The following is a 27,644-nucleotide window of genomic DNA, read 5'->3' as shown; positions in this document are numbered from 1 at the left end:
CTTTCTTGAGCTCCCAAATTACTTGTTATCCTTTGCAAATGAGAGGGATTTTTCTTCTGTTACAACAAAAATGTCCCTTTTAGAAGAATATCAAATGGGAGGGTGCCAGTAACTCCCATCCTTCCCACTGTTGGCTATGGGCCAGGTCAAAGGGACGCATTCCCAGCACTGCAAGGACAGTGATTTCAATCACATACCTGTATCTATATTCACTACACACAGAGAGAAATCTCCATTTTGCAGCTAAAATCACCGAACCAGTGCACTTCCATCACCAGGTTGGAACTTCCAGTGTTTTGGGTTCATTGCTGGTTTCCTGAAAACATCGCCATTTTTAGTCAGTACAGCACATTATATGCTTGATTTTCTCCCTTAATAAATGCCAATACCTTTCCCTCTCTTAACACATCCCCTCTAACCCGACCCGCAGCCATGGAACTGTTTCTGTTGCCCTTCTCTGAATTCTTTCCAATCTCTGAGTCATAAAGGAGGATTTATTGGACAAAAGATCCACTTTTAATAATGCCTTCTGCTGTATAATTTCACTGCTGAAGCTAACTCAGGCACCTTCTGTCCTGTTGGATTGTGGCTTGGAACAATCCACGCCAGCATGTCTGGAGGAATTTTGCTGAAAACACTCACAATTGCAAAAATGTCAGATATATAATGGGAGGCAACATCCTTACAGTGAGAACTTGGGTGACTGGGGGAGGACTATCAGAGAGGGAAAACAAGGAGACAACACTGCTGACCTTAGTAACTTCTGCTGTGACTGTGTCCACAGTGATCAATACACAAATGTGGAAGCAATTACAAGCCATCAACGTGTAACCCCTGCTCTCCTCCCACTACGGGAATCAGTGGGAACAAATCTCAAATTGTAATAAAAACTTACAGATGGTTTCTGGAAATCTTTTAATTAACACTGCAGTTTCCAAATGGAACAAGATAATCTCCCTCCATTCTCACTGAGTAACAGCAACAAATGAGTTCCCTTTAAAGGCAGATCATCGGGAATGTTATCTCCTCGTTCTGAAACGAGACTGCAAATTAAATGGCAACATTTTTATTACCGATGATTGCGGGATCATCTCAGAGCTTCTGGAGTGTCTGGGGGGGAGGGCTGGTGCACACCAAGGGAAGCAACACACACAGGAACACGTTATTCATTAAAACAGCGAGTATTGCCCAAGAAATGGAAATGCTGCATAGATAACACTGGGCAAGAGTGAGCTGTACCAACTCCTAGATCACATCACTGGCAGCAAACATTTCCTAGCACAGACAGAGTAACTGGTTTCTCTCCATCCCAGCCAGTCTGCTCAGACTGAATTTCTATACTGGCAATAATGACTAATAGTACTTGTCACCAGTGACTGATAACATGTCCTGGATGCAGACACCAGCCAAAAGGTGGAGATTTATTAGAGTGGTATTGAGTTGGACAGAGAGGAATCTGGACATGGAGGTGATAGGTTTTGCATGACATAACAAATCTTCTCCACCACCCACTTTCTCATACCCAAGTCTTCTCCAGCATTCCTGTCGAAGTGTCCTTCCTGTCACTTTCTCCTACCCTTCAGAAAGGAAACTATTAACAGAAATGCAAACATGCAAAATTTTGGGGGGCAGAAGATTTTTTTATTGCCTTTTTTTTTTTTTAACGGTAACCAGATTGGTCCTTCAAAACAACCAAGAATTTCAGCAAGTTAATAGCTCCAGTCTATATCTGAGTGCTTTATTAAAACTGCTGTGCCTCTCTCTTTTTTTATCACCTCAAGGCTGACGCCGCAATACAAAAGGCATTCGTGTAGCATAATGCGGAAAGAGGCCCGTATGCTTCTGAGACATTGAAGACTGATTATTACCTCTCTTTTTGATTTCTGGCTTCCCCAGTAAGTTTTCGTGGTCTTTGCAGATGGCTCTGAACCTTTCTGCTGGAATATTTATGAACTAGTTTATTGTAGCAGGTTGCTCTGCTGCTGCACTTCTTTCACTGGGTCTAATCTTGGCATCATATTTGCATTTGCACTTTAAAGACACCTAAAGACATTGCATAGCTTTATTCTACTCTGTGGTCCTTTGCTTTCAGAGGCAGGAAGCCACTTCAGCTATCTTCCATACTATCTCCAGAGACATCTGCAAAGACCACTAAAGCATACCGGGGAAGCCTGGATTACAAGGAGGGAAACTCCACAACCTCCCTGGGCAACCTGTCTCTGTGCTCAGCCATCCTCACAGTAAAAGAACATTTCGTGGTGTTCAGAAGGAATGTCCTTTCATTTTGTGCCCATTGCCTTAAGCCCTGGAGCCAGCTGAAAAATCCAGCTCTGCCCAAAAGTTTAACTGTTGTTTCCCAGGCCTGCGGGGTAACGCCCTCAGCACACATGACACTGAGAGAAAAGACTGTATGAAACACGATAGGATAGAGAGGAAGGAGAGCTCAATAGTTAAGACGAGAGTGATGAGTTGTCACCACGATTCTAAGTAAATGCTCAGGTCTTCCACGGACATCCCGTGTACAATGGTGGACTTGCCTGAACTTCCTCTACCTCTGCTCTCCTACTTTCAAATGGGCCCAGTCATCAGCCTTTCTGTCACAGACAGCTTTGCTGGAAACTCATCACTGGTTTAGAGGGGGTACTTGGGAGGTTATAGAAAGTTAAAGGTTCATTCATGGCATCCTTTTCTATCCCTCTGCTCCTAGATCCTCTTGAACATTGGTTTCCTTTTGCCAGAGGTCCATCTAGATGAGTATTTTGTTGCTGGTAGGGATCAGTACTGGTTACACTGAAAAGTGCAGGAACACTGTCTATAGTTCTGAATCTCCATCAAACTGTGGTATCTTTAACAGCCATCACACATTATGTGGACAATATTTTTTTTTCTGTTTTAAACTTGCTAATGTTCTCCTGGAAAATGTTGTCAGAGACGCTTAGAGAACAAGGTTCACCCTTCTATCAAACTTCTCAGCAAGGCTGTGCTTCCAGGGACTCACCTCAGTGCTTCAACTTACCTCCCTTCTTCTCTTCCTTTTCTCTGCACAGCAACCTGTATGATACTTTCACTGTCTCTAGGACCTGCTTTGCCCCATTGCGTACCTGCATCTAATTAGTTTCCTATTTATTCTGCTCTGTCACATCACATGAAACTTTCCAGGTATCTTCTAAACTGCTCTGAGAGTACAAGCAGTCACTCAGCATATACCATCCTCCTTAAAGGATGGATGAAAACCTCCCAGTCCTGGATCAGTCACTTCATTAAAATATTGCTCCAGGTTAAAATGATTCAGCCAAGTTTGACAGAGGTCTCACAGCTTGCTTTCCATAGTCCTGGCTGGTTCAATCACAGTTTTCATCTTTCAAGTGCTTTCTCACAGAAATTTGCAGGTATTCCAACACTAAAGGTGATGGGATGTCCTTAGCAGAAAAGGGACAGACTGACAAAGCTACTGAGATGCTGCTTGTCTGGGCAATGAAGGTGATCTAAAAAAAAACCCCAAACATGAAAATAATTGAATGGTAGAACTTCATTAGGAGCGTATATTTCAGTTAGTTGAGGCTGAAAAGGGTACGATTATTGAATTGTTGAAGGCTGAAAACATCCAGGAACACATTTCTCCTTCTCATTTATTCACCATAATCTAAAGACCAGGTTAAATAAATTCTCTTTTGCAGTCTGGACAGTTATTTTCTGCTGACTCCACAGTCGCACACTAAAGAACTATTCAATGGCTTTTATTACTGAGAAAACAGAAAAGACTAAAAAAAAAATAAAATAGGAAAATGGCTGGTAGGGAATTTGAAAAAGGCATCTAATCAGGAAATAACATCATTTCAGATACTTTCAAGCCAGAAAAGACTGTAACAGGGGAAATAAAAACTGCAGATTTTTATTGGATTTGTGGATAATCCTCCTATTTACTGAAAGAATTGCTTCTAAATCTTTATTTTTCTTTGAATATATATGTTTGAGGAGTCAAGACTATTGTCTCTGCCATGTATTAAGCTAATACACTAGCTGATTTATCCAAATGAACAAGAACGATTCGTAAGCCCACTTTTTTAAATATATAAATCTGGTTTGTCCTCTCAACACTTTTCTTATGACAGTCTCAGAGCATTATAATTTACCTACCTAGCATGCACACTGTGTAATTCCTACGCAATTACCCATTCTGAGTATGGAAATTCGTCTTTGTCCTACTGAATGTGGATTTAGCCTTGTATAGATGACAATGTAGTCCCTCTCAGGTATTCCACCTTTCTTCCTCCACACATTTTTCAAAGGAAAAGTGGTCAATATTTGCATTAGAATCACGAGATCAGGGGCAACTGGAACGTCAGTTTTAAAAATTACACTGCAGATTTGAGTGGTGAAAGCAAGCAAGGAAGCAGCTGTAGCCAGACTGCACAGAGCTCACCATGCACTAGCAATCATTGCATCATTGGCTCCATCATTCGAGGACTCTATTTGGATGGTCAAACTCTTAAGCACAGTCATCCGTTAGCCCTGGGAAGATTAGACAGACAGATGGCTCCTACAGAGAGATGAGTTAGAAAGATGCAGGGAGGGATATTTTCACCAGATGGATGCTGCCAAGTTTTGCAGAGCACAAGAGGTGCCCTGAGGTCTAGATCAAAAGTTAGTCCTCCTGGGATCTTCTGAAGAAAAATAGTTCCTCAGTTCAGCCAAGTACTTGACCAGAGGAGTAACTGCAGATACAACAGATTTCCTAGTGAATTAATGATATGTTCGTGTCCCTTATGACTTAGTTACTGTATAAGACCACTGAACTAGCCACAGAGACAACCAGCTCGAACTAGGTGGATATGAATGGCTGGCTCCCAGTGCTAGCAGTGTATGGGAAGAAGTACAGCAATGGCCACTGCAGCCTTCTCTTCAGTGTGTTTTCAGTAAAAAAACCCAAAGAATAAAAGTGAACAGAGAATCTTTGCAAAAACACCAAATTACAAATACACTCAGAATACCTCTGTTACCTTTTGCTCACATTATGAAGGTTTCAATGAGTCAAGATTCAAGAGTTGCAGGAGGGAAAGTACAGTGTTGATAATTAGATCAATGTTCACAGAATCTGTGAAATTGTTAACCATAAAGAATTTTACAACTTCAAATTACACTACTGAGAGCAGATCATACCCAAGTATTTGAACATATGAATGATGACTACACACAAAAAGAAAGGGGACACCATGAAAGTGAAGATAAATAAAAGGACATAATGACCTAAAAAGTGCGTGCTGCAGAATCTCTCACAGGGTCTTTGGAAAAATGTAGGTGGTTCTCTGAGAGTTGTGTGGCTAAAGCTTTTGTTGCAGAGCATAGAGGTCTTCACAGCTTCCTTTTCCTGCCTTCAATGTACCCACCACTGCCACTGCACGTGGAAGTCCTCTGCTTTAGAGAATAATGGTTTGATTTTTTCAGGGAAGACCCAAGGAAAGAGATGATCTCATATCCTGCCCTAGATTTCAACAGGGTCTATAGCTTGACTGTCTAAAGCACCTATGCTGGTTTGGTCTCTTATGTCCTAGAGATATCCAGTACTCGGTTCCCTTGGAGGAAACTTTGAAAAGATCTCCTGGCTACAGAAATTTTTTTTCAGACAGTCTCCAAACGGATGTCAGGAAAGAGAGTCCTAAATGATGAGCACAAAACTGAGCTTTTGAAGTCTGTAAATAAAAGGGGAAAGAACTGCAGGGATGGTGATTACTTTGAAATCCCACTGAAACCACGGGGAGCTGCAAGTATTTACAGCATCACTGGTAATGAAGTAACTAGGTGCCAGAACAGTGATTTAGCTGAAAAAAAAAGATAGCTAGGTTCTGGGTTCATTTTCTCAGGTGGTGTCAGGTCAGTTTATTCCATTTTGAAGTCAAATGGTGATTTCCCTACTTTTCTGTATCATTCCAACTTGACAGACCTGGAAGCCAAGAGCCTCCTTCTCCCTTTTTCTTTTTTAATGAATAATAGAGCTATCCCAAATAGAAGCTGCCTCCAAATGCTGCTGAGGCATAAGCACGCTTCTTTTGTTGACTAACAGGGGGCAAATATGCCAAACAGGGGCATAATGGCTGGACTCAGAGTGATCTGAGCTAGATCTGGAGTAATGTCAACCCAGGAAGGCTCCAGGTGTGAAAGGCTCAGGTGAGATCACCTTTCTTTCACAGCACTAACAACCTGATAGGAAAAGGACACGTGAAGGAGAAAATCTTTTGAGGTAAAAAACAATGCAAAAACCCCTCATGCTGTCATGTAGTCACTCTCTTATCTATCCAAGCTCTTACATAGCGCCCTTAACACAGCATCCCAGTGCCTGTCAATCACCAGCAGGCTTATCTCTACACTGTCTCTGTGGGAGTAGGAAAGGAATCTTATCTCCACCATATAGAGGAGCAGCTGAGGCAGAGAAATTAAAGGTTTGATCTAATTACCTGAACATAGGTTTCCAGTGCCATCTAAGATGTCCTGGGGCATGCAACACATGCACGAGGCTGGCAGGTAGGGCACAGGACCTAAGGGAGATTCATGGTGTTCTGGAGGCGAGGCAGGGTATGCTGGCACATTGCAGAGGGGGATGAATGTCTACGTTTAGACAACTAAACATTTGTGGGAGAGCAGGAAGCCAAACCCTGCAAACTGCCCTGCTAGCACCCTAAATACAAAACTCCCTTCCACCTGCAAAGAGGGACATGCAGATCTGCAGATCTCTATTATTACTAAACTCAAGCTTCTTGTGTCTGGGACTTCCAGAATAACTACTGCTGTCAGGAGCCTGTGTATCGTCTTCTTCCTAGCCGAGTATGAACGCACATCCATACCTTTTAGCCACTATGAAAAAGATTCCTATGGATCTATGGAGTATGTAGTTATTCTTTGTCAAACTCAATAACAGCACGCAGATTGTCATACAAGGAGCCAGAATCAGTATCAGAGTGGCCTTTCTCCACCATGCCCACAAGCCCATGCTGAGAGGTGAATGTACTTCATTGTGGCAGTATTTACAGACTGACACTTTCATTTTAGCTCATGGTAAATCCCTGATGACAATTTAGGAGCTCGTAATGAGCTTACTGAGGAAGAATGAAAGGATGCTCAAGGTCACAGCACCCATAGGAGTGCTATCATCTTTGACATGTACAGCAAATAAGGTTCCCAAACAGCTGCCAAACCAGAAACAAGCTGTATGCAGAGAAGCTGTGCTGGCCTTGCTACAGGCTGTTATTTTGGTGCATTAGGCTGAGGACAGATTTGCAAAACCACTCGAGCAATTTGGACACTTGGTTCCCCTTTGAAACAGCTCAGTGAAGGAGGTGGTGGTGAAGCACCAGCCGGGTAGGTCTGTTTGCTAGAGCAGCTTCCTGCAGCACAACCTTCAGTCACACAAGCATCTCTTCTCTGCCATTTGTCCCTACTGGTTTGGACTGTGGCCACTGCCTTGCAGGTCCACATCCCAGCTCCTACCCCGAAACATAGGCTTAACCAAATAACCTCCAGGGATGAGACTGGTTTCAATCCTTTCTTCTGGCCTCTCTCTGAGAATAGAAGACACACACCAGAACAATCCTTTTCCCAGTCCCAACAGGTATCCTCCATTGTATTCACAGCTTCGACAGTGAGCAGAATCTGATCAATGTCTTAATTTATTTAAGCCTCACAAAGACTTGAAAGAGGAGAATGATTTTTGTGTTATTATTTTTTAATATGTGAAATCTGATTAGAATAATCCTGGCAAGGCAGAGAGTGATAAGCAAATAGAGTAGGTGAAAAAACGTAGTTTTGAAGGAGGAAATTGATTTTCTTCCATCCCTCCAAATTTGAATAACAAACTTTCACAAAGAACCTCTTTGCAAGAAACTCCTGGAGATGCAAGAAACTGTAATTAAAATACTTTATTAAATCTTTAATAAATAGTCTCTCAGAGCTCCTTACAAAAATAGAGATTCTTGCAGAGTAAAAAGGTTGAGATATTCACACTTGGAATCTGGTGGCAAACACTTTCATGGGGGTGCAGAAAAATTTTAAAAAAACTTGAAATTACCCAGTGTCATGCAAGAAACTGAGGTTATGGGAATCTGGCTGCTTTGCCTGCTTTACAACTGAAGAGTTATAAATCAAAGACAAGTGTGGCCAGGAGGCATATTTCCCTTTTCTACATGTCTCCTTTCTGGAAATCACTTTGAGCTTTCTAGTAGACAAGCCGGTCTTGCTATTACATCCTAGAAAGACACGATGATTTCCAGCTTCCAGAACACGCACTATTTCTAATAGATTACCATTTATTCACCAAAATCATAAACCACTATTAACAAAGAACATTCACTGAAAATTCATATTCCAATGCCTCAGAAAAAAAATTGATTTTTCTACACATGTAGTGGCATGAGCATGCACCCATTCACTGGACATTACCGAAAAGACTGAGCAGACCAGACTCAGGTATGCTGGGGTAAATACACTCATCTTAGTTCTCCAATTGCACGAACATCAGTTGGTTTGTTGTAGGTATAACCTAATGGCAGTGACAGCAGAAACGATAAATATATCCTGCAATACCACAGAAATTGTACTAGTCCTTCCACCATTGATTCCCTTGATAATTGATGCTTTACAGCCATGCTTCCACCACTAAAAGAAACCCGTGGAACAACATTTTCTGTTGAGTCCCACCCAGTCCACCTCCAAGCGAAACCATCAGCGCAGATTTTGTCCCACAGTTCTCACTGACTCCCTGGTCATGCCTGGATGGCAAGAGATACCCTGGAGAGAAGAAGACACAGTACATGGCACCATACCAGGACTGTAAAGCACTACTGAGGCACCGTAAATGCTGGACAGACTGCCCAGTAATCCAGATGGATGGTTTCTGGTACCCAACCTAGCTCTGAGAAAGCAAGTATTTCTGCACAGTCCAAGGAGATGTTTTCTCAGTGGTCAGATAGCTCGCTAAGCTACAGTCTCTGGTTTGCCCCAGCTGTCACTATGAGTGGCATTTACTGCAGGTGGACACTGAGTTAAACGGACCCACAAGGGCCACCCTTGTGTTCACCTCAGTGAGAGCAAGGGGCTGTACTGGGTGCTCAATACCTCTGAAAGCAGGGCTTTAAACTGTTGGAAAATCCATGCCTGAATTTTCTTACTGCAAATGGTTTTCTTGCAAGATTGGGCTGTTCAGCTCCTGTGGGCATCAGCACATTACAAGTGCTTCTTTTCAGAGCACTGCTGCAATCCTGAGCTTCTCAGGAGCTGTTTCCAATTCTCCACCTGCCATCTTGTGAAGCCAACACCATAAACAGCCCCAGCTCCTTGGGTGGCTGAAAAAGAGATATCTATGGAGCCCTGAGCAACTGTACTTGACATATGGTATTAAGATGTGCAGGGGAAGATGGCTGGCAAAGTACGACTCTCCTGTGGTTCTTTTGCCTGCTCCCATTATCCTCACTGATGATTGCTAGGGACATAAACGCTGAGGAGCCAGAAAAGAAGTGCAATGGGAAGGCAGAGAGGGAAAAGCAAGCCCAGTCTACATAGTGCACAGCTTTGAAAGCAAACTGATTTGCTCAGACACTAGGTATAACACAAACAAGTTCTGCTGCTGCTGATGCACTAGTTCCCTGAATAATCACAGTGATACAAAAAAAAGTTTGTGATTAGGGCAAAGTATTAGTATTGGGAAGAACAGAAGGCCTAATCCAGTCTCCACAAATGACCTTGGGAAGGTCACATCACTTTCCATGCTCAGTTTCCTTAACTACGTGATGAAGTTTCCCAGCATGAGTGGAAAATTATCTGAGAGCATGGGAGAGCCCAGGAGGAACTCACAGGTAAGCGACAACAGATTCTTTTCTGAGCCCACTCCACTGGCCCCTACAGCCCCAGTTAAGTTAGTTCCTCACACTGCCAATGATCCAAATGAGCTAGACGCCCTCGAACTCAAATATCCCTCAAGGCCAATCATAGGATCTTGCTTTAGGCAAAAGAACTGTATTTTAATGGCTCTCTATCTACCAGTCACATAACAGCCACAGGTTGGGTCCTGCATTATGCTGACAGCATTTGTGTGGTGCTCCCATCAGATGTTAAAGTGATACAGCACCTCCCTGACCCAGCCCATCCAAAGCTGTGTTCAGCACAAGCTCTCACTCCTCCTCCCAGTCCAACACTGGCAGTTATCACCAGACTACCCTGCTTCTGATTTCGCCACAAATACTTCTACAGTCCTTCCCTTTGCTCTGTTCCCTTCCTGCTCAACACAGTGTATGGTGGGATTCTCCAGCATCCATGAGGAAACTGTGCTACAGGCAGTAAACATAAATAATCAGCTAGGTGTTAGGGTGTAAGCCAGAAGCAATCTCAAGTGCAACAGGACTGTGAGGATCCTAATGGATTGACCAAACTACAGTCTGCTCTTAAAGATGCTTTATTTCCCCTCCCCCCAAACAAAAGCTCATAGATGTGCCTCCCACAGTGATCCTCCACTTTCTCCATCTGGAGACACCACGTCTGCCTTTGGGTTCAATGCCTCCCCCCTGCTTGTTAGGGTAGAGCTCTGCATTGCACTTGAGGACTGAGAAAAGGAGGAGAAAGGGATGTACTTTTACAAGGTCTCCAAATATTTCCATCCTAAGGCAAAAAAAGGGAATGTCACTTCCCAGACAGGTCTACAAGTTGAGAAGCACTAGATGGCAGTGGCATTTTTAGATTCCTTCCTATCACACCAGGTGTCTACAGGACATCCACAGACATCCCCTATGGACAAGATCCTGATAAGTAAATGTATGTAGATGGACAAGGAGGAAGTAAAAAAACACAGAGTATCTCTAAAGACACCATGACCAGTGCTCCTGAAGCATGTCACGAAAATCAAGGAGGAAAGTGCATTATCCAGGCAAAATGTCCCGAGCAGCAGTGAGAGGTGCAAGAAGATGGAATTTTCTTTGGACAAGCCCATATAATAGCTGTAAGACTTCTTCCTCTAAGAACTAGGAAGGCAACATTATGGAACTGCAGCTGTCTGGTTGCACACCTGCGCAGCACTGTTCTCCTGAGCTGTTTGGATCCCTGGTAAAGTTCCTTCCCCCAGCCAGAGTCTGCTTTACCCTACTGGGAAGCAAAGGCTTCTGTGCAGCCATCTACCTGGCATGGGAAGAGGCACAGTACAGAAGAGAAGGGGCTGCAGGAAACACACAACATCTATTAACTGCAGAGGGTGATGATTCTCCTTGGCACCAAATACAGTCCAATACATGAAAGCCCATGAGCTGCCCCAGCTCCACCAGGAGCAGTTATCCAGCCTTAGGAGGAACATGAATCAGCTTAGAGCAATACGGGACAACGTGGGGACTCCTCAACCCACCCAGGAGCAGGGAAGAAGTCACTTTAAACGGTATGTCTGGCATGAGTGCATGGGCTGGAATACCAAGAGCTGCCCTTCTTGACCCCTGCTTGCTTCAGGGAGATTCCTGCTGGGGGAAGCAATAGCCCAGTATGGCCACTGTGCTTGAGGGAATGTCCAAATTAGGCTAAATCTTGCTTCTCATCTCACTTTGCACGTGCCTAGAAAGTTGGACATTATCTTTCCCAGTGCCTCCTCACTTAACCAACTTGTTCAAAATCCCTGAGGTTCTACTTCCTTCTCCTCTATTTCACGCTTACAATGATTTACGGGTGGAAGAGAAAAAGCTGTGCAGGAGATTCATACTGATTTCTATCTCAGAGGCTTTAGAGAGAAACAGACAGTCTTTGTCCAGCTGCAGTAATTCCTCTGCAGTGCTCCAGACAGCATCTGGGAGTCTGTAAGGTGTGCACGCAACTTCCAAGTGCTGTTATCAATAATGCATTTGATGCGCAGCCTTCAGAGGAGCTGACCAAGGAAGCCTCTTAAAAAGAGAAGGCAACCCTTTGGTCTTCTCAGGAGGAAAGTGGTGAGGAGACAGAAAAACTCACCATCATCATGCCATGTCTTATTTATGTCAAGACACTGTTCACATTTCAGAAAGCTTTTAGTATGGGGCTGGAGCCTAGGTATGTATTTGGGGGATTAGAGAGCATGCTGTGAATATTAAAATACTTTCAACTTTCTGCAATCAACTAACTTATAGAAAGGCTACCATCGCTCCCAAAGCACAGCTCCTCTGCACCTTGGATACCGCTGGTATCTCAGAGGTGGCAGAACACCCCCATAAGTCTCTTAACTGCTTTCTCAATGGCTGAGATGTCAAACCAAGAAATTAACCTGTGACTTATGTGTGTATGCAAAGAATTTATTGATTTCACAGAGGGACAATTAATTTAATGTCATTTCAACGTTTCAGGGTTTGTCAGGCTTTTCCACAGAAGAGCAGCCACCTCCACACAACAAAGGATGCAATCTGTAGTTCATCAACAGGGAAGAAGGTTCCCTTTTTAATCAAGTAAAAGCCGTTAGGGAGGCCACAGGCAAAAGACTATGTAGCATCTGCCCACCAAGATGAAACTTTTGTTCTGGGTATGTTGTCCAAAATACACTGATGTGAGAGTAATAAAAAGTGGTGTAGTGGGGTTGACCCTGGTTGGATGCCAGGTACCCACTAAAGCCACTTTCTCACTCTCCCTCTGCAAGTGGACAGAGGAGAGAAAAAAAAAACAGCTAAGGATTCATGAGTTGAGTTAACAGCTCAGGGAGAGGTCAGTTATTGATTACCTTCATGGGCAAAACATACTCAAAGTGGGGATAGTACTTAAATTTATTACTAACAAGATAAGAGCCACACAGTGAGAAATAATCTTAAAAACAGCTTCCCCCCCCCACTCCTTCCTTCCATGTTCTCCCTCCTCCCCTCCAGTAGTGCAGGGGGATGGGGAATGGGGGTTATGGTCAGTTGTTGTCTCCGCCACCGCTCAGAGAGAGGAGTTCTTCCCCTGCTCCCGTGGGGTCCCTCCCATGGGAGACAGTCCTTGATGGACCTCTCCAGCATTAGTCCATCCCTCAGGCAACAGTTCTTCGTGAAACTGCTGTCCCATGGGTCACTGCTTCATGGGGTGCAGTCCTTCATGAATGAGCTGTACCAACATGGGTCCCCCAGAGGGGCCACAAATCCTACCCAGGAAAAACCTGCTCCAGTGTGGGCTTCCCTCTCCATGGGCTGCAGGTCTCCAGCAGGATCCTGCTCCATCTTGGTCTTCCCATGGGGTCACACCCTCCTTCAGATATCCACCTGCTCCAGTACGGGCTTCTCCATGAGCTGCAGGGGCCTCAGCTCCAGTGTTTGGAGCATCTCCTCGCCCTCCTCCCCCTGCACCAACCTTGGTGTCTACACTGTTGTTCCCATGTTCCCACTCTGCTCTTCCCTGGTTGGAATTCTTTCTCCGCAATACATTCTGTTCTTAAATATGTTATCACAGAGACATTACCATTACTCCTGATTGGCTTGGCCTTGGCCAGCGGCAGGAATTCCATCCTGGAGTTGGTTGGCATTGGCTCCATCAGACGGGAGAAGCTTCTAGCAGCTTCTAACAGAAGCCACCCCTGTAGGCTCCCCCCACTACCAAAACTCAGCCACAGTAACCCACTACAAGAGGTTAAGGAACAGGAAAAAGGATGACAGCACTGAGGTGAGCAGCAGAAGCTGTTGGAAGGTGTAACTAAAAGAACAGCAAAACTGCTGCAGGCAAGTGAAATTAGTCACATAAGATTAAGCATGTAACCTAATTGCAAGCAGAAAGGTACACCATAAAGGGACTAATGGGTATCAGTCCAACTATGTTTACTTGGTTCTCTAGTTCTACGAGCAGTCTAAGGACAACTGTTGGTGCAGCAGAGTGTTTCATTTAAGTTCGGAAAAGAAGGGCCAGGCCTCAAGTCCAAACTCTGTTTTAAACCATCCTGTCTAGGCTCAGCCTCCAGTAAAGCGAGGATTTCCTCACCTATTCATGAAGCAGAAGGGGTCATGACTTTACCACTGGAATTCTCAAAATCTCCCCTTTTCTCATAATCCTGCATCCATGACTGCACCTTCTACTCCCACCCGCACCGCACCATCATGTGGGGGTAGTGGCCATCACGGTGGGTCACTACACATTTCTCTGAAGGGGTCCCGAGCACAGAGGTTGATCAGAATTGCTGATGGCATGAATAGGGATGTGTAAGCACACACAGTGCCCTGCTCGTTACCCTGCGCTGTCACAGCTTCCAGCGTCGTACAAGGATTGGGTGGGGGCAGCTGCCACGAGGCCCCGAGTCAGAGACCCTCCACCGCCTACCATGGGCCCCAAGCACTAAATGAGCTCTGTGTGTGTTTGAGCTCAGGTTATGGTTAACTTGTAAAACAACCTGCTCTGCAGGGCATCTGGGGCACTGGTTAAACCAACCGCGTTGCTGAGGGTCTGGGATGATTGGTAAACCAATGTGCTCTGCAGAGGGTCCACGTTAAAGCTTCTATTTTAACCACTCTCTTGTGTCATGGTTCTACCCTAAAGAACCAAGGACCTCTGAAGAACGTGTCTGTTCCCACGGTGTTCGGTGGCATCGCCTCAAAACCGCATGGGCCCCATCCTAGAGCCTCCTGTACTATTCCAGAGGGGGGAGGGGAAGAAAAAAAAAAAAGGTCTTACAGCGGATATTCATTCAAAATTTACAAGTTGACTAATATAATTAAATACTGCTGTAACAACCAGCCAACAGATCTGGTTGTCACTTCCCCTGGAGGCTGATGTTTTCAGCCTTCCAGGAGGGCCAAGTATTTTTTTTTATAAAAAGCTAGTCCCTGTGCCAGCAGCTGCGGTGGGTGAGCAGGACGGGCTCTGCCTCTGCTGCAGGCTGCTTTCCCACTGCCCTCCAACCCCTGTCACAGGGCCAGCATGCACAGGAGACAGCCCTTGCAGGGTCGCTTTGGTGCACCTCAGATACCATGAGGCCAGATGCAAGGGGTAGGCATGGTTCAGGAGGCCCTGGAGTGTGTCCAAAGCCACGTCCTGCCTGCCTGCTCTGCTGCCAGGATGCCTCTGGGCAATGCTGCTGGCAAGGTGCCCTCCGCTCCTCCCCGCTCGCGCACAGATTGCAGGCTCCCTGGCACAGGCACGCCGGTCATCCCACGCGCTCTGCAGAGCTGAGCACGCTGTCAGCACACAACACATCACAGCAGTGACAGGTTGTCAGGAGTACAGGCAGATCCCTTCCACCCCGTGTTCGGTTTCAAAGATGGATTCATGGCAAGGGAAGATGGGTAGATTTGGAGTTTTCCTTGCAGTGTGGAGTGTCTCATTCGGAAAGATGCCAGAAGAGGCAACTGGAAGTGGCTGGTAATCCCCATGGCCCACATCCCTGCGACAGAGGTAACCAGGGAGCATGAATTCAGAAAAGCATCAAGATGCAATTTCAGCATTTCACTGAACTAGATCTTGTATAAGCACATTTTAGGCCAGGTTCATAACTTCTGCTGTGCACATCTACTCCACCAATTTCAGGAGGTTCCTGTGAGGCACTGTGCCCTGTAACTATAGGTGCCAGAAGTTAACCCTATATCTTGGGATCCATGGTAACATAAATCTATGTGACCTAAATGAATTCCTGTGATTCAGACACCTCAAGAAAATTATTTTTGTTTTGCAAATGCTTAGGCAGGACACTACCCTTGCACAGCAAAGGAGGAATGGTTCAGGCTCCCACTCAGGTCTCTGCTACAGACTACATTCCCCACTGCTTCAGTCAGTTTGGCTTGAAATAGCCCAGATAATTTGAGTCTATCTTTACCCTGGAAAACTACATTACAGTTCAATATTCCCCATTTTTAAATTTTTCTATCGCTTGGCTCCCAATTATAATTACATGCACACAGCCAGTAACGTTTTTAGTTGGATTTTTTAGCCTCTCTCTTGATTTCACCTCCAGAGCTGTTAGTTCACTGTTCAGCAACAGCACATAATTTCCTAGTTTTATCCATTCTATATTTGAGTTTGGTATTATCAGAAGGGAGATCCGAATCACTTCATTAACACACAACTGACCTCAGTCAAACATATCCTCACTCAAAACTTTTTTTGTCCTCCCTCCACTATAAAATAAAATGTTAATAATAGTCCCACTGTCACCCTGGATGTCCTGAAGTTTTGCCTAGATTTCACTTGTGGAAAACAGACAATAGTACTATTTATTGTCAAAACAGACACTGGACAAATGGTGCTAAAAACAAGCAAAGCAGCATGGAGACTTTGAGGAAAAGCAAAATATTAGCCAGCCAGAGGAGAGAGAGGAGTTGTTACCAGGCGCTCCTACATCCCCCAGCTAGCAGGATGCAAAAAGAAAGCAACATACGGGACTTCTGCTATAAATGCCTCTCCAGAAGGACATTGTGCCAGTCAGCTTTTGGTTCTTGCCTGCTGGAATGAGTGCTCCACTTGCACATCATTTCTGCTAAACAAGGAGCTTCACTTCACACTGTCCTATTCTCAGTCTAGACATTTCCTAGAGTTCCCTTCCAAAATCCAACTCAAATACTGTATTGCCATTGACTGTTCTGCTTTGACCTCATTGTTTCTCCTACAGTGGTTGATTGATCACACACAAAGCACAGGAGAAAAACTGGCAAGGTCTACAACGCTACTGGTGCTTAGCACCTCCTCCAAAGGCTTTGCCTACCTGCTCATCTAGGGTTAGGCCTTATATCTAGCCTCAAGGAAATCAGCAAAAGGAACACTGTGCAGAAGATGGCAGCCTCCACTGATTCATTTCTCTGATTTATATTCTTGCCTTCAATTTAGAGCAACCCATCCCAGTCAGTGTTTTATCCTCCCTCCACACTTCAAGGAAATCACATGGGATCAAAATGCTCCACCAAAATCTAAACATTTTGTTCTGATTTTATTAGGAATTATAAAGAAATATAAACCACTCTGAAGTACTTTCAAAATGGGAATCTGTAATATTTCTTTGGGGAAGTATCAAAATGAGATGAGTCAGCACCACCGGAGCATTTTCCCCCAATTTTCTTCCAAAATGAAATTCCAACAGAAGATCATAATGCATCGCAACACTGACAGACCACTGCTCACAAGAAGGAATAGCCCATCCCTGCTGCTCTAGCTGGTGTTAGGTGAAACATAGCACATTCCTAAATATCCTGAGCAACTAAGGCTAAGAGAACTATCTTTTATTGAAGCTTACTTATCCTTTAATATTTGTATTGCTATCATGTAAGACAAGGAACAGATAACTAGGAAAACAGGATTAGTTCCTGCTGATACTGATTTTTTCTTCTGAAGCATCTCTTGCTTGAATAGGCGAAAGACAAGTCTGATCTAACTCATTCCAGATGTGAGTACAAGGTGTTGAGCAGCACCCTTCCCTGTGGGAGCCCCATCACGATGTTATGCCAGGAAAGTTCAGGGAATACAGGTACCTCAACAGGATGCTAGATGGGAAACCTGCCCCCAAAGAGCCACAGAATTGCACTGTGCCACTCCTCATCTGACAAGCAATCCAACCAGTGCTGCCAAGGGAGGCTGCGTATCCATTTCTAGCTCTTAAAACATCCTCAATAGTCCAAGCCCGTGTGCGCCAGCACTAGTCCTGCCTGACTTGCACCAGTCTCACACTGGACAGGGAAGCCTGCTCTGCTTAGAAGGAAAGTAAGACCATTGCAGAGCAACATGGGCAGTAGCACCTCGCCAAGGGAGAAGGGACCCCTTAACTACTGAGAGCTGTATTTACAAGTTTCCATGTTCCAAGGGTGGTCTGCCAGGGTGCCTGCCAGGAGCTGTTTTTTAGGAACATTCGATGAGAGGCAGGAATCTGCTCCTAGGGGCTGGCTCTTCTAAGCACAGCTGCTTTCCTGAGCATCCATTTTGTTCCCATATTTATGAATAAGTGAGGGGACGGGAGTTTTGTATCTCCCAGCTAACGCCTTCATGTAGTGAGCCCTTTTAAACACTCAGTGAAGAAGAGTAGATACTCTGGAGAGAAATTAAAAGCACATTACATTGGTCTCCTGCTGTGCTTTGCCTTTGGAGACATTTCTCTCCCTCCACGGACCTGGTTCCCTAATGAGGCATGTAAACTAGGGAATCTCCCCACCAAGTCTGCTTGCTTGCAAGGTTTGCAGAGGGAGATGTCCAGGATACCTGCCTGGCCTGTCTGTACTTCTGACCAAATCAACAAGTACCACTGGAGGTCAAACAAGAATTAAAGAAATGGCATTGGCAGGAGCAGGTCGTACACCCCAAGCATATTAGCAGGGAGAGAATGCAGCATTATTGATTCCAGCCCCTGACCTTGGAATGATGTAAATAGGTGTGCAGCTACCCTAAAGGAGTTGTAGCAAAATAGTTATAGCATTGCAAGCATATTAAAAACACAGTTAATATACATACTTCCCCAGATGCTTGTTTATCATTATGCAAGACATGTTTATTATGCAAAATGATAAAGCAGAAAAATAGGAGAGGAAAAGAAAATGCAAAGACACACTGAGCTCTTAACGTGACTTGGGTTTTCTCAATGCTGCTTAGATTTTTTTTTTTTTATTGTGCATAATCATTCCCTTATTAGCAGGAATCTTTGAAGTGATTCAGGCTCTAATTTCAGCATTTCAAACTCACAGGTTTATACTGTAAAACCATAGTGAGCTCTCGTAAGCGACCCATTTTTTTTCCTCTGTATTCTGTATCTCTGCTAGGGTTTTCTCAGTCTTTCCAATAAATTATGTATCACAATTTGCTATTTCAAAAATAATTAGAACTCTGAGTTAAACAACAAGGAATATCTGAGAGCAATACACTTCAGAAGAGAAATGTTTTGCACTTGGGGCAAAACCAATCCCAGTTGCAATGCCACTGAATTATACATATCGTTATATTGAGAGCTGCACTTTCAGCGTACTTGGGCAGACCTGGGGAGGCTCAACAGCCCCTTGACGGTGATCTACTCCAGGAGAACCAGGTTTGCCTCTCAGGTAAAGCACTTCAGAGGCACTCCCTTTCCCCTGCTTCTGTGAGTTGTTGAAGGGATAATGGAAAGAAAGCTGGGCACTGAGTAGAGAAACTTCACAAAATAAGGTTATACAGGAGTGGGAATTAATTTGGTGATGGAACTATTAACTCCAGACAGACAGTAGAGCATGTTCTGTGTCTTCTCCCGTTAAGATTAGACTGTAAATTCACTGGAGCAGGACGTACCTCTTTATTCTGCGTTTCCCTCTCCTGTGCAACAATCAGCCTTTGGTGGCAGCTTCCCATGGGGTAAGGCACTACAAGTAATACTCACTGCCCTTCATTCATTCTGTGTGTTTTTACTTTGGCATAAAATGCTAACAGTGGATCCTCAGGAGAATCATGTCCCTCCCCAGAACAGGTGCTGATAGAAACCCTTGTGCACCATCAGGGAATTTACAGCTGCTCTACATTATAGGAAATCGAATAGAAACACACCAACGACTTCACAAACTTGCTATGAAGACAGTGTTTTGCATCCTAAAGCCAGGTGCCTTCAACCAAGACATGATTTTCTTGTCTGCTAAGCACCTAATTCCCATGTAGACCTCAGAGGTGGCAATAACCTAGTTTCTGGGGGGAAAAAAAAAAAATTCAGGTATTTAGCATAAGTAAACAATGTACAAGTCGCAAACAGCTGCTTCCCAAGCAAAGAAGCTTTATCATCTAATGCATTTAGGCCTCTGAAGCTGGCTAAGAATCTATGGTTGGCTTCAAACCAGCAACCCAACCCTACACTATCCTTGTCAGAACAGACGAGGTAGGGATGAAGAAACTCATTGCTGAAGGTACCAATGTGGCTGAGCCCTCGAAAGGTCCCGCACATTTCTACAAAGTGCCATCTCAACAAGCTTGGCTTTAGAGGACTCCACTCAGCCCTACTTTTGTGCTAATCAACACCAGGAAGACTTTTTCCAAGGGCTGGTTATTCTAAGCCCATTCATTCATTGGCCCAAACTCAGAAGGAGCTGGCACAAACCATCTTCGAGACCAGGCTGATAATAGCCTCTGGTTTGATCCAGGGCAGAGGATGTCAGCCAAGATCTCAGCTGTCACACAGAGATTAAATATCACCAAAATAACCCCACAAAATAAAACCAAAACAAATCCCATAGTGACAACACGTTCAGTTACAGCATCAATCTGGGCTCAAGAGGAGGGGAAAAAACCAAAAACAAACAAACAAACAAACAAACAAACAAAAAAATTCATTACCCTGAACAATTTTATCTGAAACCAGTCCTGGGTTTGACCATGTTCTAAGAAGCCTTTGCAGAGCTAAGCCTGGGACACACAGCACAGAAAGCAGCCAAGCAACAAAAAAGTTCATTTATCAGTGGACCTGTGTGAGTGAATAATATTTATGGGGAATGTTGATCCATTTTTTCAGACATTCCTCAGAAAAGGATAGTGAAAAAAAATAGGTACATGCACAGAGAGAACAAAGTGTAGTTTAGGGTCTGCTAAGCAACGAACAGGAACGATGTGTCCCCTGGAATGGGCCGCATGGCCAGGGGCTCTGCTTATCCCAGAGGACAAGAATGTGAAGTCCTGCTAAAGCAATTCCTCCGCACAGTCTTCCAGACTGATACAGCCATGCCAAAGTTTGGCTTGGACTGGGATCCTGGCCCCATAAGGAAAGCTACAGTATCCAAAAGAGACTGCCCAAACAGGTCAAGCTCTTCTCAGATATACCCAGTTCCTTTAAAGCACCCTGGTTTCCTCATCCCTTGTCTTCAATGTTACAATGGGCTTGACCCACACTCCCTGTTTCTAACTGGCTTTATCCACAAAATTTCTTTTTTCTTGCCCTGAGGTCTGCTCCAAAACACAGTGAATTCATTGATTTACTGCTCTAAGACAGAGACAGAGCCACTAGTCATCACAAGAAAAGTATTCAAAAAGTTCCATCTCCCTGGAGTAGAGATGGGCCAGTATCATCCATTTACTGTAAATGAAATCTTAGATCACGTTGATGAAATGAATAGTTTCACTCTTATTAGTTCAGACAGATCTGAATGCCATCAAGCTGTGGCATGTAATGAGGTTCATTTCATTAACCAGTGGCCATCATGGTGCATCCTTCCCCATCAGCCTTCCCTGATTACTCAAGAGGGGTACACTCATTGGAAACAAGAGGGCCCCATTAAACCACCCACATTTGAACACATGTATGATCTGGTGCCTTTTAGGAGTTGATATGACTAGCAGATGTTTTTCCTGGACAACATGGTCCTCCTGCAGCTTAGCATCTCTTGGTATGCCCCTCCCACCCTTTATATTGTGTCTCACTACTACTAGCAAGAGATACTTTTCCTCTGCATCATCTCTAATCTCTCAGCTGTCAAAAATTACATTTCCAAGTCTCTCTTCCTTTTTTTGCCCGAGACCCACACCTTTCCCTCCCTTGCACTATTTGTTCAGAAAATGCTGACCTGAAGACCCAGAGCTTGGATGTGGCTCTGTGACACACACTGATTTCCTGCAGTCCTCATTTACAGGGCACTGGTGGTACAAGGAGCCAGAACTCTACAGCAGGGCCAGAGCTATGTCCTGCACTGCACAAACTGGCCAAAGCATCAGTCCTGACCCCCTTGACGATGTGCCCAGAGGGAAGCATCCACAATGCATACCATACTTGGTATTACCTTTAGGACTCTGGTACTTTTACAAAAAGAGGAAGTTTTCATTGTTAGTAAACCGATGTAATTTATTTAGGAGCAGTCATTTATGTTTACTGGGCTATGAAAGAACAGGAAGCGTCTGGCATCCACAGAGATCCAGATTGATCTCTCTGTCTCTTCTTGACAAGCAGCCAGCTTCGAGACCTATCTCGCCAGGCATACTAACACATCCACTTGTCGTTTCCTACGCTGAGCTGCTGGGGAGACAGAGCTTTGTTACATCCCCAGGGAAAGGGGGAAGTCCAAATCACGTGAGTGGTATAAAACTGACCAGGAACAAAGATGGATGGTAAAAGTCAGGAAAAATTGCATAGAACAACTCAAACTTCTGTCCTTTCAGTGGTCCCATCTCCATGCTCATGTACACTTTTAAAGCAAAGTAAATGCCTAGACAAGAGCAGAATCCCTGCATTGTAAATTTACACAAAGGCAGATGAGATTAAAATCTTGGCTATACACTGTAAAGCTATCATAACTCTGGAAATGAGAAAAGTATTATTAACTATCACTTTTTACTATATAGAACTAGAGTAAAGTTATTTGAAGCATAAAAATTCTGGCAAAGGGCTGCCATATTTAATAAATCACCAAATCAATTATTCACTGTGAAAATCAATTACTTACTTCAAATGAGAATCTTATGAATAACCTCATGCCCTTTCATGCCATCTAAGAAAGTTATAAGGAAATTAGTTGGTAAAAATTGCCTCACTTATCTCCTACGTGCACTAAAAAGACCACACAAATACAGGGAAATTCTGCCAACAGAATAGTCCAGAACCATTTTAATGGAGTCAGGGTATTTCTGTGGATTTACACTGCCGTCAAAAAGAGACCATGAACCATTGGGGCACCACTTATGATCAGTTATCTGGGTGCAACTCAGAAGCAATCCCACTGAGTCCATGCCATTTCACATATGTGAAATCAGAATATAACCAGCCAACTCTACACCATCTTCTCTAAAACATGACCTACATTAAGTACATACTCAAAGGAACACAAAGTGTATCTTCACAGGTCAGGAAATATTGCCACGAATCTCCATGGAGACACTTTAAAGTGAATATTGCATGGCCTTGCAGCAGCTCTCCCTGCTCCTGCTTTTAAAGGTTTGGTGATACGTGACCGTTTTCAGAAAAAGCTGCAAGTGGCAGCACAGCCTGCTTCCTCCTGCCCACAAAACCAAACCACTCCAGGACCCCAACAGTGCAAAGTACTTACTGAGCTGTAGAGATATCCCTCAGCGTTCATGGCAACGTACAGACCTGCCTTCACCCCTTGGATTGCCACCACACGAAGACCCACAGGAATTAGATTGAAAAGGGCTGTGGAAGGAAAACAGAAGCAAATTATATGGAGATATCACCCTGCATGACCACTGCTGCTTTTGCCCCAGGCCCAGCCCACCCCACTCCTGACTCTTTACAAAAGAGACTGAACTAGAATCAAACATCCTGCTTCCAGCTACAGCAAAGGACTGCAGCCACAGTGCTGATGGTGAAAGGAATTTTTAAAAGTACTGAATTTGGCTGCCTCTCAAATGCCTTAACACACCCATCAGTCTGTCTGATCACTGCCTTTGCAATGCCAAGGGCTTATACGTGTTCCCAAGCTAGTGCATCTCGATGGCTTTCCAAAAGCCAGCTGACCTGGGTACTGCACATATACATGACTTTGCCTGTGGCAAACGCAACAGTACAGTTTAGTTTAATTCACCCTGAAATACCTTTAAGCCTAGTCACACTTTCTTGCATTTGCCATATGCTAAAAGAGTACACAGACAGTGACCATGGCCAGAAGGTTGCAAATTAACTTGACTGTGTGTTTGCCCATGTGGCCCCAGCTGTCAAGGGAACGAAGAAACTCAGGAAGAGATACTGCTCTAGTCCATGACCTGAGCACTGCTCCTTATTCAGGAGTAGCACTGAACAGGATAGAAGAGGACAAGTTCTTTCAACATTCAGTTTTACTGCAGTCTTATTGATTAAAGCATTGCAACCACTTCCTCCCAACTAATTTCTTCATTGCTTGACTCGCACCCAATAGATCCTGTATCTCATTGAAAGACCCTTCCCATGAATATATACATTAATGTACTGTCAGGCTTTTGCTACATTTCTAACAGCATGGACTCAAAGAGGAGAGGACTGTCAGCACTGATAGACTGAGCACCGAGGCATTAGCATGGTTTTGTTTCCGCCAAGATTTATAGGACAAGACTATTTAGATGTGGTAGAACCCCTTGTGTTTCAGCTTAAAAAGAGCTAACTAGACCTTGTCCCAGGAAGCTCAAGATATGGAAGGACAGGCACAGGGTCAGGCAGAAACAAGCCCGAACATAATGGAAATACTTCACTCAACATCTCTTCCCACACAACCACCCTGAAAAAAGAATATTTTTTCTGGTTCCATATTCATGAGGTCAGACTGCCCCTGACATGTTCGTGAAGCATTTCTCCAGCTTTTTAACACACTCATTTGCAAAAGCCTGCTTAAAACTTCTCAAGAGCTTTGGGGTGTTCAAATGAGCCCAAGGGAGACCTGTGAATAGGCAGAGTGCAGAGGAAAGGCTGAGTGACAGAGCACGCAGTGAAGCATTCCTACTCTCCAGCTGACTGTTAAGGACATCATCCTCTAGCTGATGGATTTTATACATCATTTACAAAGTTTTATGTCTGACACATCACACTGGAGCAAGCACAGCACAAAAGAGTCTTCATGAGAAGGCAGTTGTGGGAAAAACTCCTTCTCACTGTGCCATCTCACAGCCTCTCCTTCCCCGGGAGATGGACCACTGATGATTTAACATCAGGATAAAGCAGTTTTTGCTGAAATGGCCTATCCAAAGTGCTAGAGCTTTACAGGCCAGGCTAGTGTTATTCCTGATATGGGAGGAGGAAACTGAGTTAAGTTCAACATTAAACTCACGACCTGAAAAGACTGGTTCAACATGCACGTGCCAGGTAATGCATGGATTTATCTTAACTACAGGATGCTTTCCAAGAACCTACCTCATGTACAGTGTGAGTTACTGCAGAGGAGAGAAGACAAAAGTGTGTTTGAATTCCTTTCCAAAGAGAAAAACCCCAGAACATTTATATTCAACAAGAAAATAGGAGGGAGTCAAAAAAAAAGAGCAAAAAATCCCTGACACCATGGCTTGGTTCTCTCCTTGCAGTCAGGGGTTCAGATTACAAAGTCTAAACCAAAGTTCCAGGATTCTCATGATTTCTAAGAGACAAAGCATAAACCAAAGTGTATGTGAAATGTAATGGAAAAGGTTACATTTGACCTAAAGACTTGGTGGATTTGCTTAAAGGTCAGCGATGGATAACTTTTTAGAAGTAAAACCTGAAAAAAGCCCAGGAGACAAAGCCACTTTGCTCCAGATATCTACCAAAAGTCTTGGCTGAGCTGTTGTCAGGGTTGTCTCCAAAAGGGGATTCATGAATTCCAGTTTCACATGAATACCATTTCTTCCTCACTTAATTCCCACAGAAGACTGGATGACTCCCCCCGGTGAGCTACCTAAAAGGGAGGCACCTCAAGCCTAGCAAAAAAAAACAACCACCTACTCTCAGCCCCTTTTTGTGCTTTTAAGCACCATATTCAGTAAAACATCAAAGCACGTGCTGAAGTCTTACTAAAGCCAGTGCCCACATTTGTGATTTCATGCAGTCTAGCCTGGGTATTCATCCATGATCAACTGGAGTCAAGGACAGTGCTACTCTGATACTGTCCCCAGACACAACAAACACACCCCAGCGTAACTACTCAAGTGTTACCTCTCCCTTTCTCCCTACCATGAAGGTCTAAAACCTTTTGCAATTAACAAGTCTATAAACAATTCTCCTTTCCTATATTTTCCTCCTACTGAAAAATGGAGCATATTACTGCTAATAATGAAACAAAATGGGCATCATCATTCATTCCCTACAGTCAATTTGTCTTGCATGGAAAACCTGTGACAGACCACTCAAAGCATTCATTAGGCAGCAAGGTGGCAATATCCAGATTTAGGAGGTGAGAAGTTCCCCTTGGAAGCGACCACATGTTTGCAAATCTCTCCTTCCACCTATACATGTAAAGGAGAACAGGAACAATCCAGTTGTGCTGTGTTAGAGCAGGAAGACCGTCACCAGTTCCTAAGCTCCCAGGGACCTTGCTGCACCCACAACCACAGCAGAGCACTTCCTGCAAGACACACTGCAGAGCAGGGGAGCAAGTGGGCAGGCAAGCATGAGGACACACAACTGACATGGGTAACTGGCAGCCAAAAAATTTTAGGAAGCAAATGCCTTCCTCTATTAAAAACCAGCAGTTTGGGTCAACCAAGATCTTCTAAATTTTCAGGGTTGCACTCAAATCTAGAAACACCTTTGTTTTCATGTTTCTAAATGAATATTTCATCTTGCTTTATAACAGATTTAAAAGCTTATACGGTTTATTGTAAGAATATAAGAGTGTGTCTGGGAAAACCCCTCTACCAGTCTCAAAAGCAAGATGTCTCATTTTTTGTGAGGAAAAAAAGTCTGATTAATTTGAAACAGCAGATTTGGAGATGTGGAAAAGGACTAGCTGTGGTAGAATAGAACTGGACGCGGTGTGCTGATGTGAAAAAGAGAAAAAAATTAACAGTGGTACGTTTTCTATGCCATCTGCAGCTTCATGGAATGGACATGCTCTTTTACTTCATGGGCAGAAGAGAGAAAGATTAAGATGTTGAGTATTCGTGCCCCTTTTCTGTCATTACATCTTCCCATTTTCAACCATCAGTAAATTTACAACTGACCCTGGTTATTGATGATACTACTTTTAACACTCTCCAGTCCTACACCCATGAGTACGTTGTCACTGTTACGTTATGGTAATTTATCACCTAAAATCTGAATGCATATTTCACTATGGGTCTGGACTAACTTAATGAGAGAAATAGAAGAGTAAGGAAAGATGTGCCATATACAAGGTGTGGTCCAAGAAGGATGGTGGAACAGAATCCTCCTTAATCTTTTTGTGTTTCAGGCTGGAAAGCCCCAAACAATACCCTAGATATGCTGGGTTGTTTCCACCAGGTCAGTACAGTTCACCCATCCTTTATGCACTGTCCATTTGCCAAGGCTTTTCAGATGTTCAGCACGACAAACAAAGAAGTCCAATTTCTCTCACAAAGGGGCTCAGCCCAGGAAAGAGCAACAAAGAATGCAAGCACTGACAGTGGGAGTCAGCCCTGAAAGACCATCTGAAATCACTGGAGCTGGAAGGAAAAGGTACTGCCCTAAGTTCAGGTTCACACATGACATTACTAAGAATGCAAACAGAGGACTCACGCACCATGAAATTTCACTCCAACTAAAAGAAAATCCTTCCTATATCCCAATACCAGTAGCCAGAGAATGTGTCTCCTTGCTCACACTAAGATGGCGTGCCTTTAACGGCATGGTAGAAGGAACAGATGTCCCAAGTGCTGGTTCAGAGGAAGCTGGCTGGATGCCCATTCAAATGCCATTAGAACCTGGTTCCTAGTAGTTGGTTTGTTTTTTTTTCCTTTAAGTGAGAGGAGGTGGAAAATAAATGCCATCAGCTTCGAGAACACACATAAAATGGGCACCAGATAATTAATTTAAAAATTGCTTAAATATTAGCAGTTCATCTTGTATAAATAACTGGGTTTTTATTAGAACTTTTAATTGCATCAGACATATCTGAGGGACATGTCGTGTTTCATTCTGAACGTTTATTCTGCCAGAGTAAACCAACCTAATGTATTCCACAAAAATTATGCTTCCTTTCGTAATGCTAATTTAAATAATCAGTGTGTGGATACAGAACACAAAACAATGCATGGAACACGGTGTTCACCAGCTATTTAATTGTGCTAAGATGACTTCTGCATGAAGAATAGATGGTCATCCAGGGTGGAAAGGACTGTGCTGTGGACATCAAGAGCGCCCTTCTCTGCCAGTGGATTCAAGTTAA

General features: G+C 43.9%; 1 protein-coding gene across 7 annotated transcripts in view; it reads right to left on the bottom strand.

The window, feature by feature from the left end:
- The window catches only part of FGF12 (fibroblast growth factor 12), a 224,899-nt gene that overhangs the window by 49,879 nt on the left and 147,376 nt on the right, over nt 1–27,644 (bottom strand). For all 7 annotated transcript variants that reach the window (XM_027647299.1, XM_027647296.1, XM_027647295.1 and 4 more), the window contains one exon: nt 22,890–22,993. In XM_027647299.1, coding sequence (XP_027503100.1) covers nt 22,890–22,993 — 104 coding nt within the window. The remainder of the gene's footprint in view (nt 1–22,889; nt 22,994–27,644) is intronic.

The sequence above is a fragment of the Corapipo altera genome, unplaced genomic scaffold (assembly GCF_003945725.1).
Source record: "Corapipo altera isolate COAL_440 unplaced genomic scaffold, ASM394572v1 113, whole genome shotgun sequence".
NCBI lineage: Eukaryota > Metazoa > Chordata > Aves > Passeriformes > Pipridae > Corapipo > Corapipo altera.
Note: the sequence above shows the minus strand (reverse complement) of the source record. Positions and strands in the feature narration are given on the sequence as shown.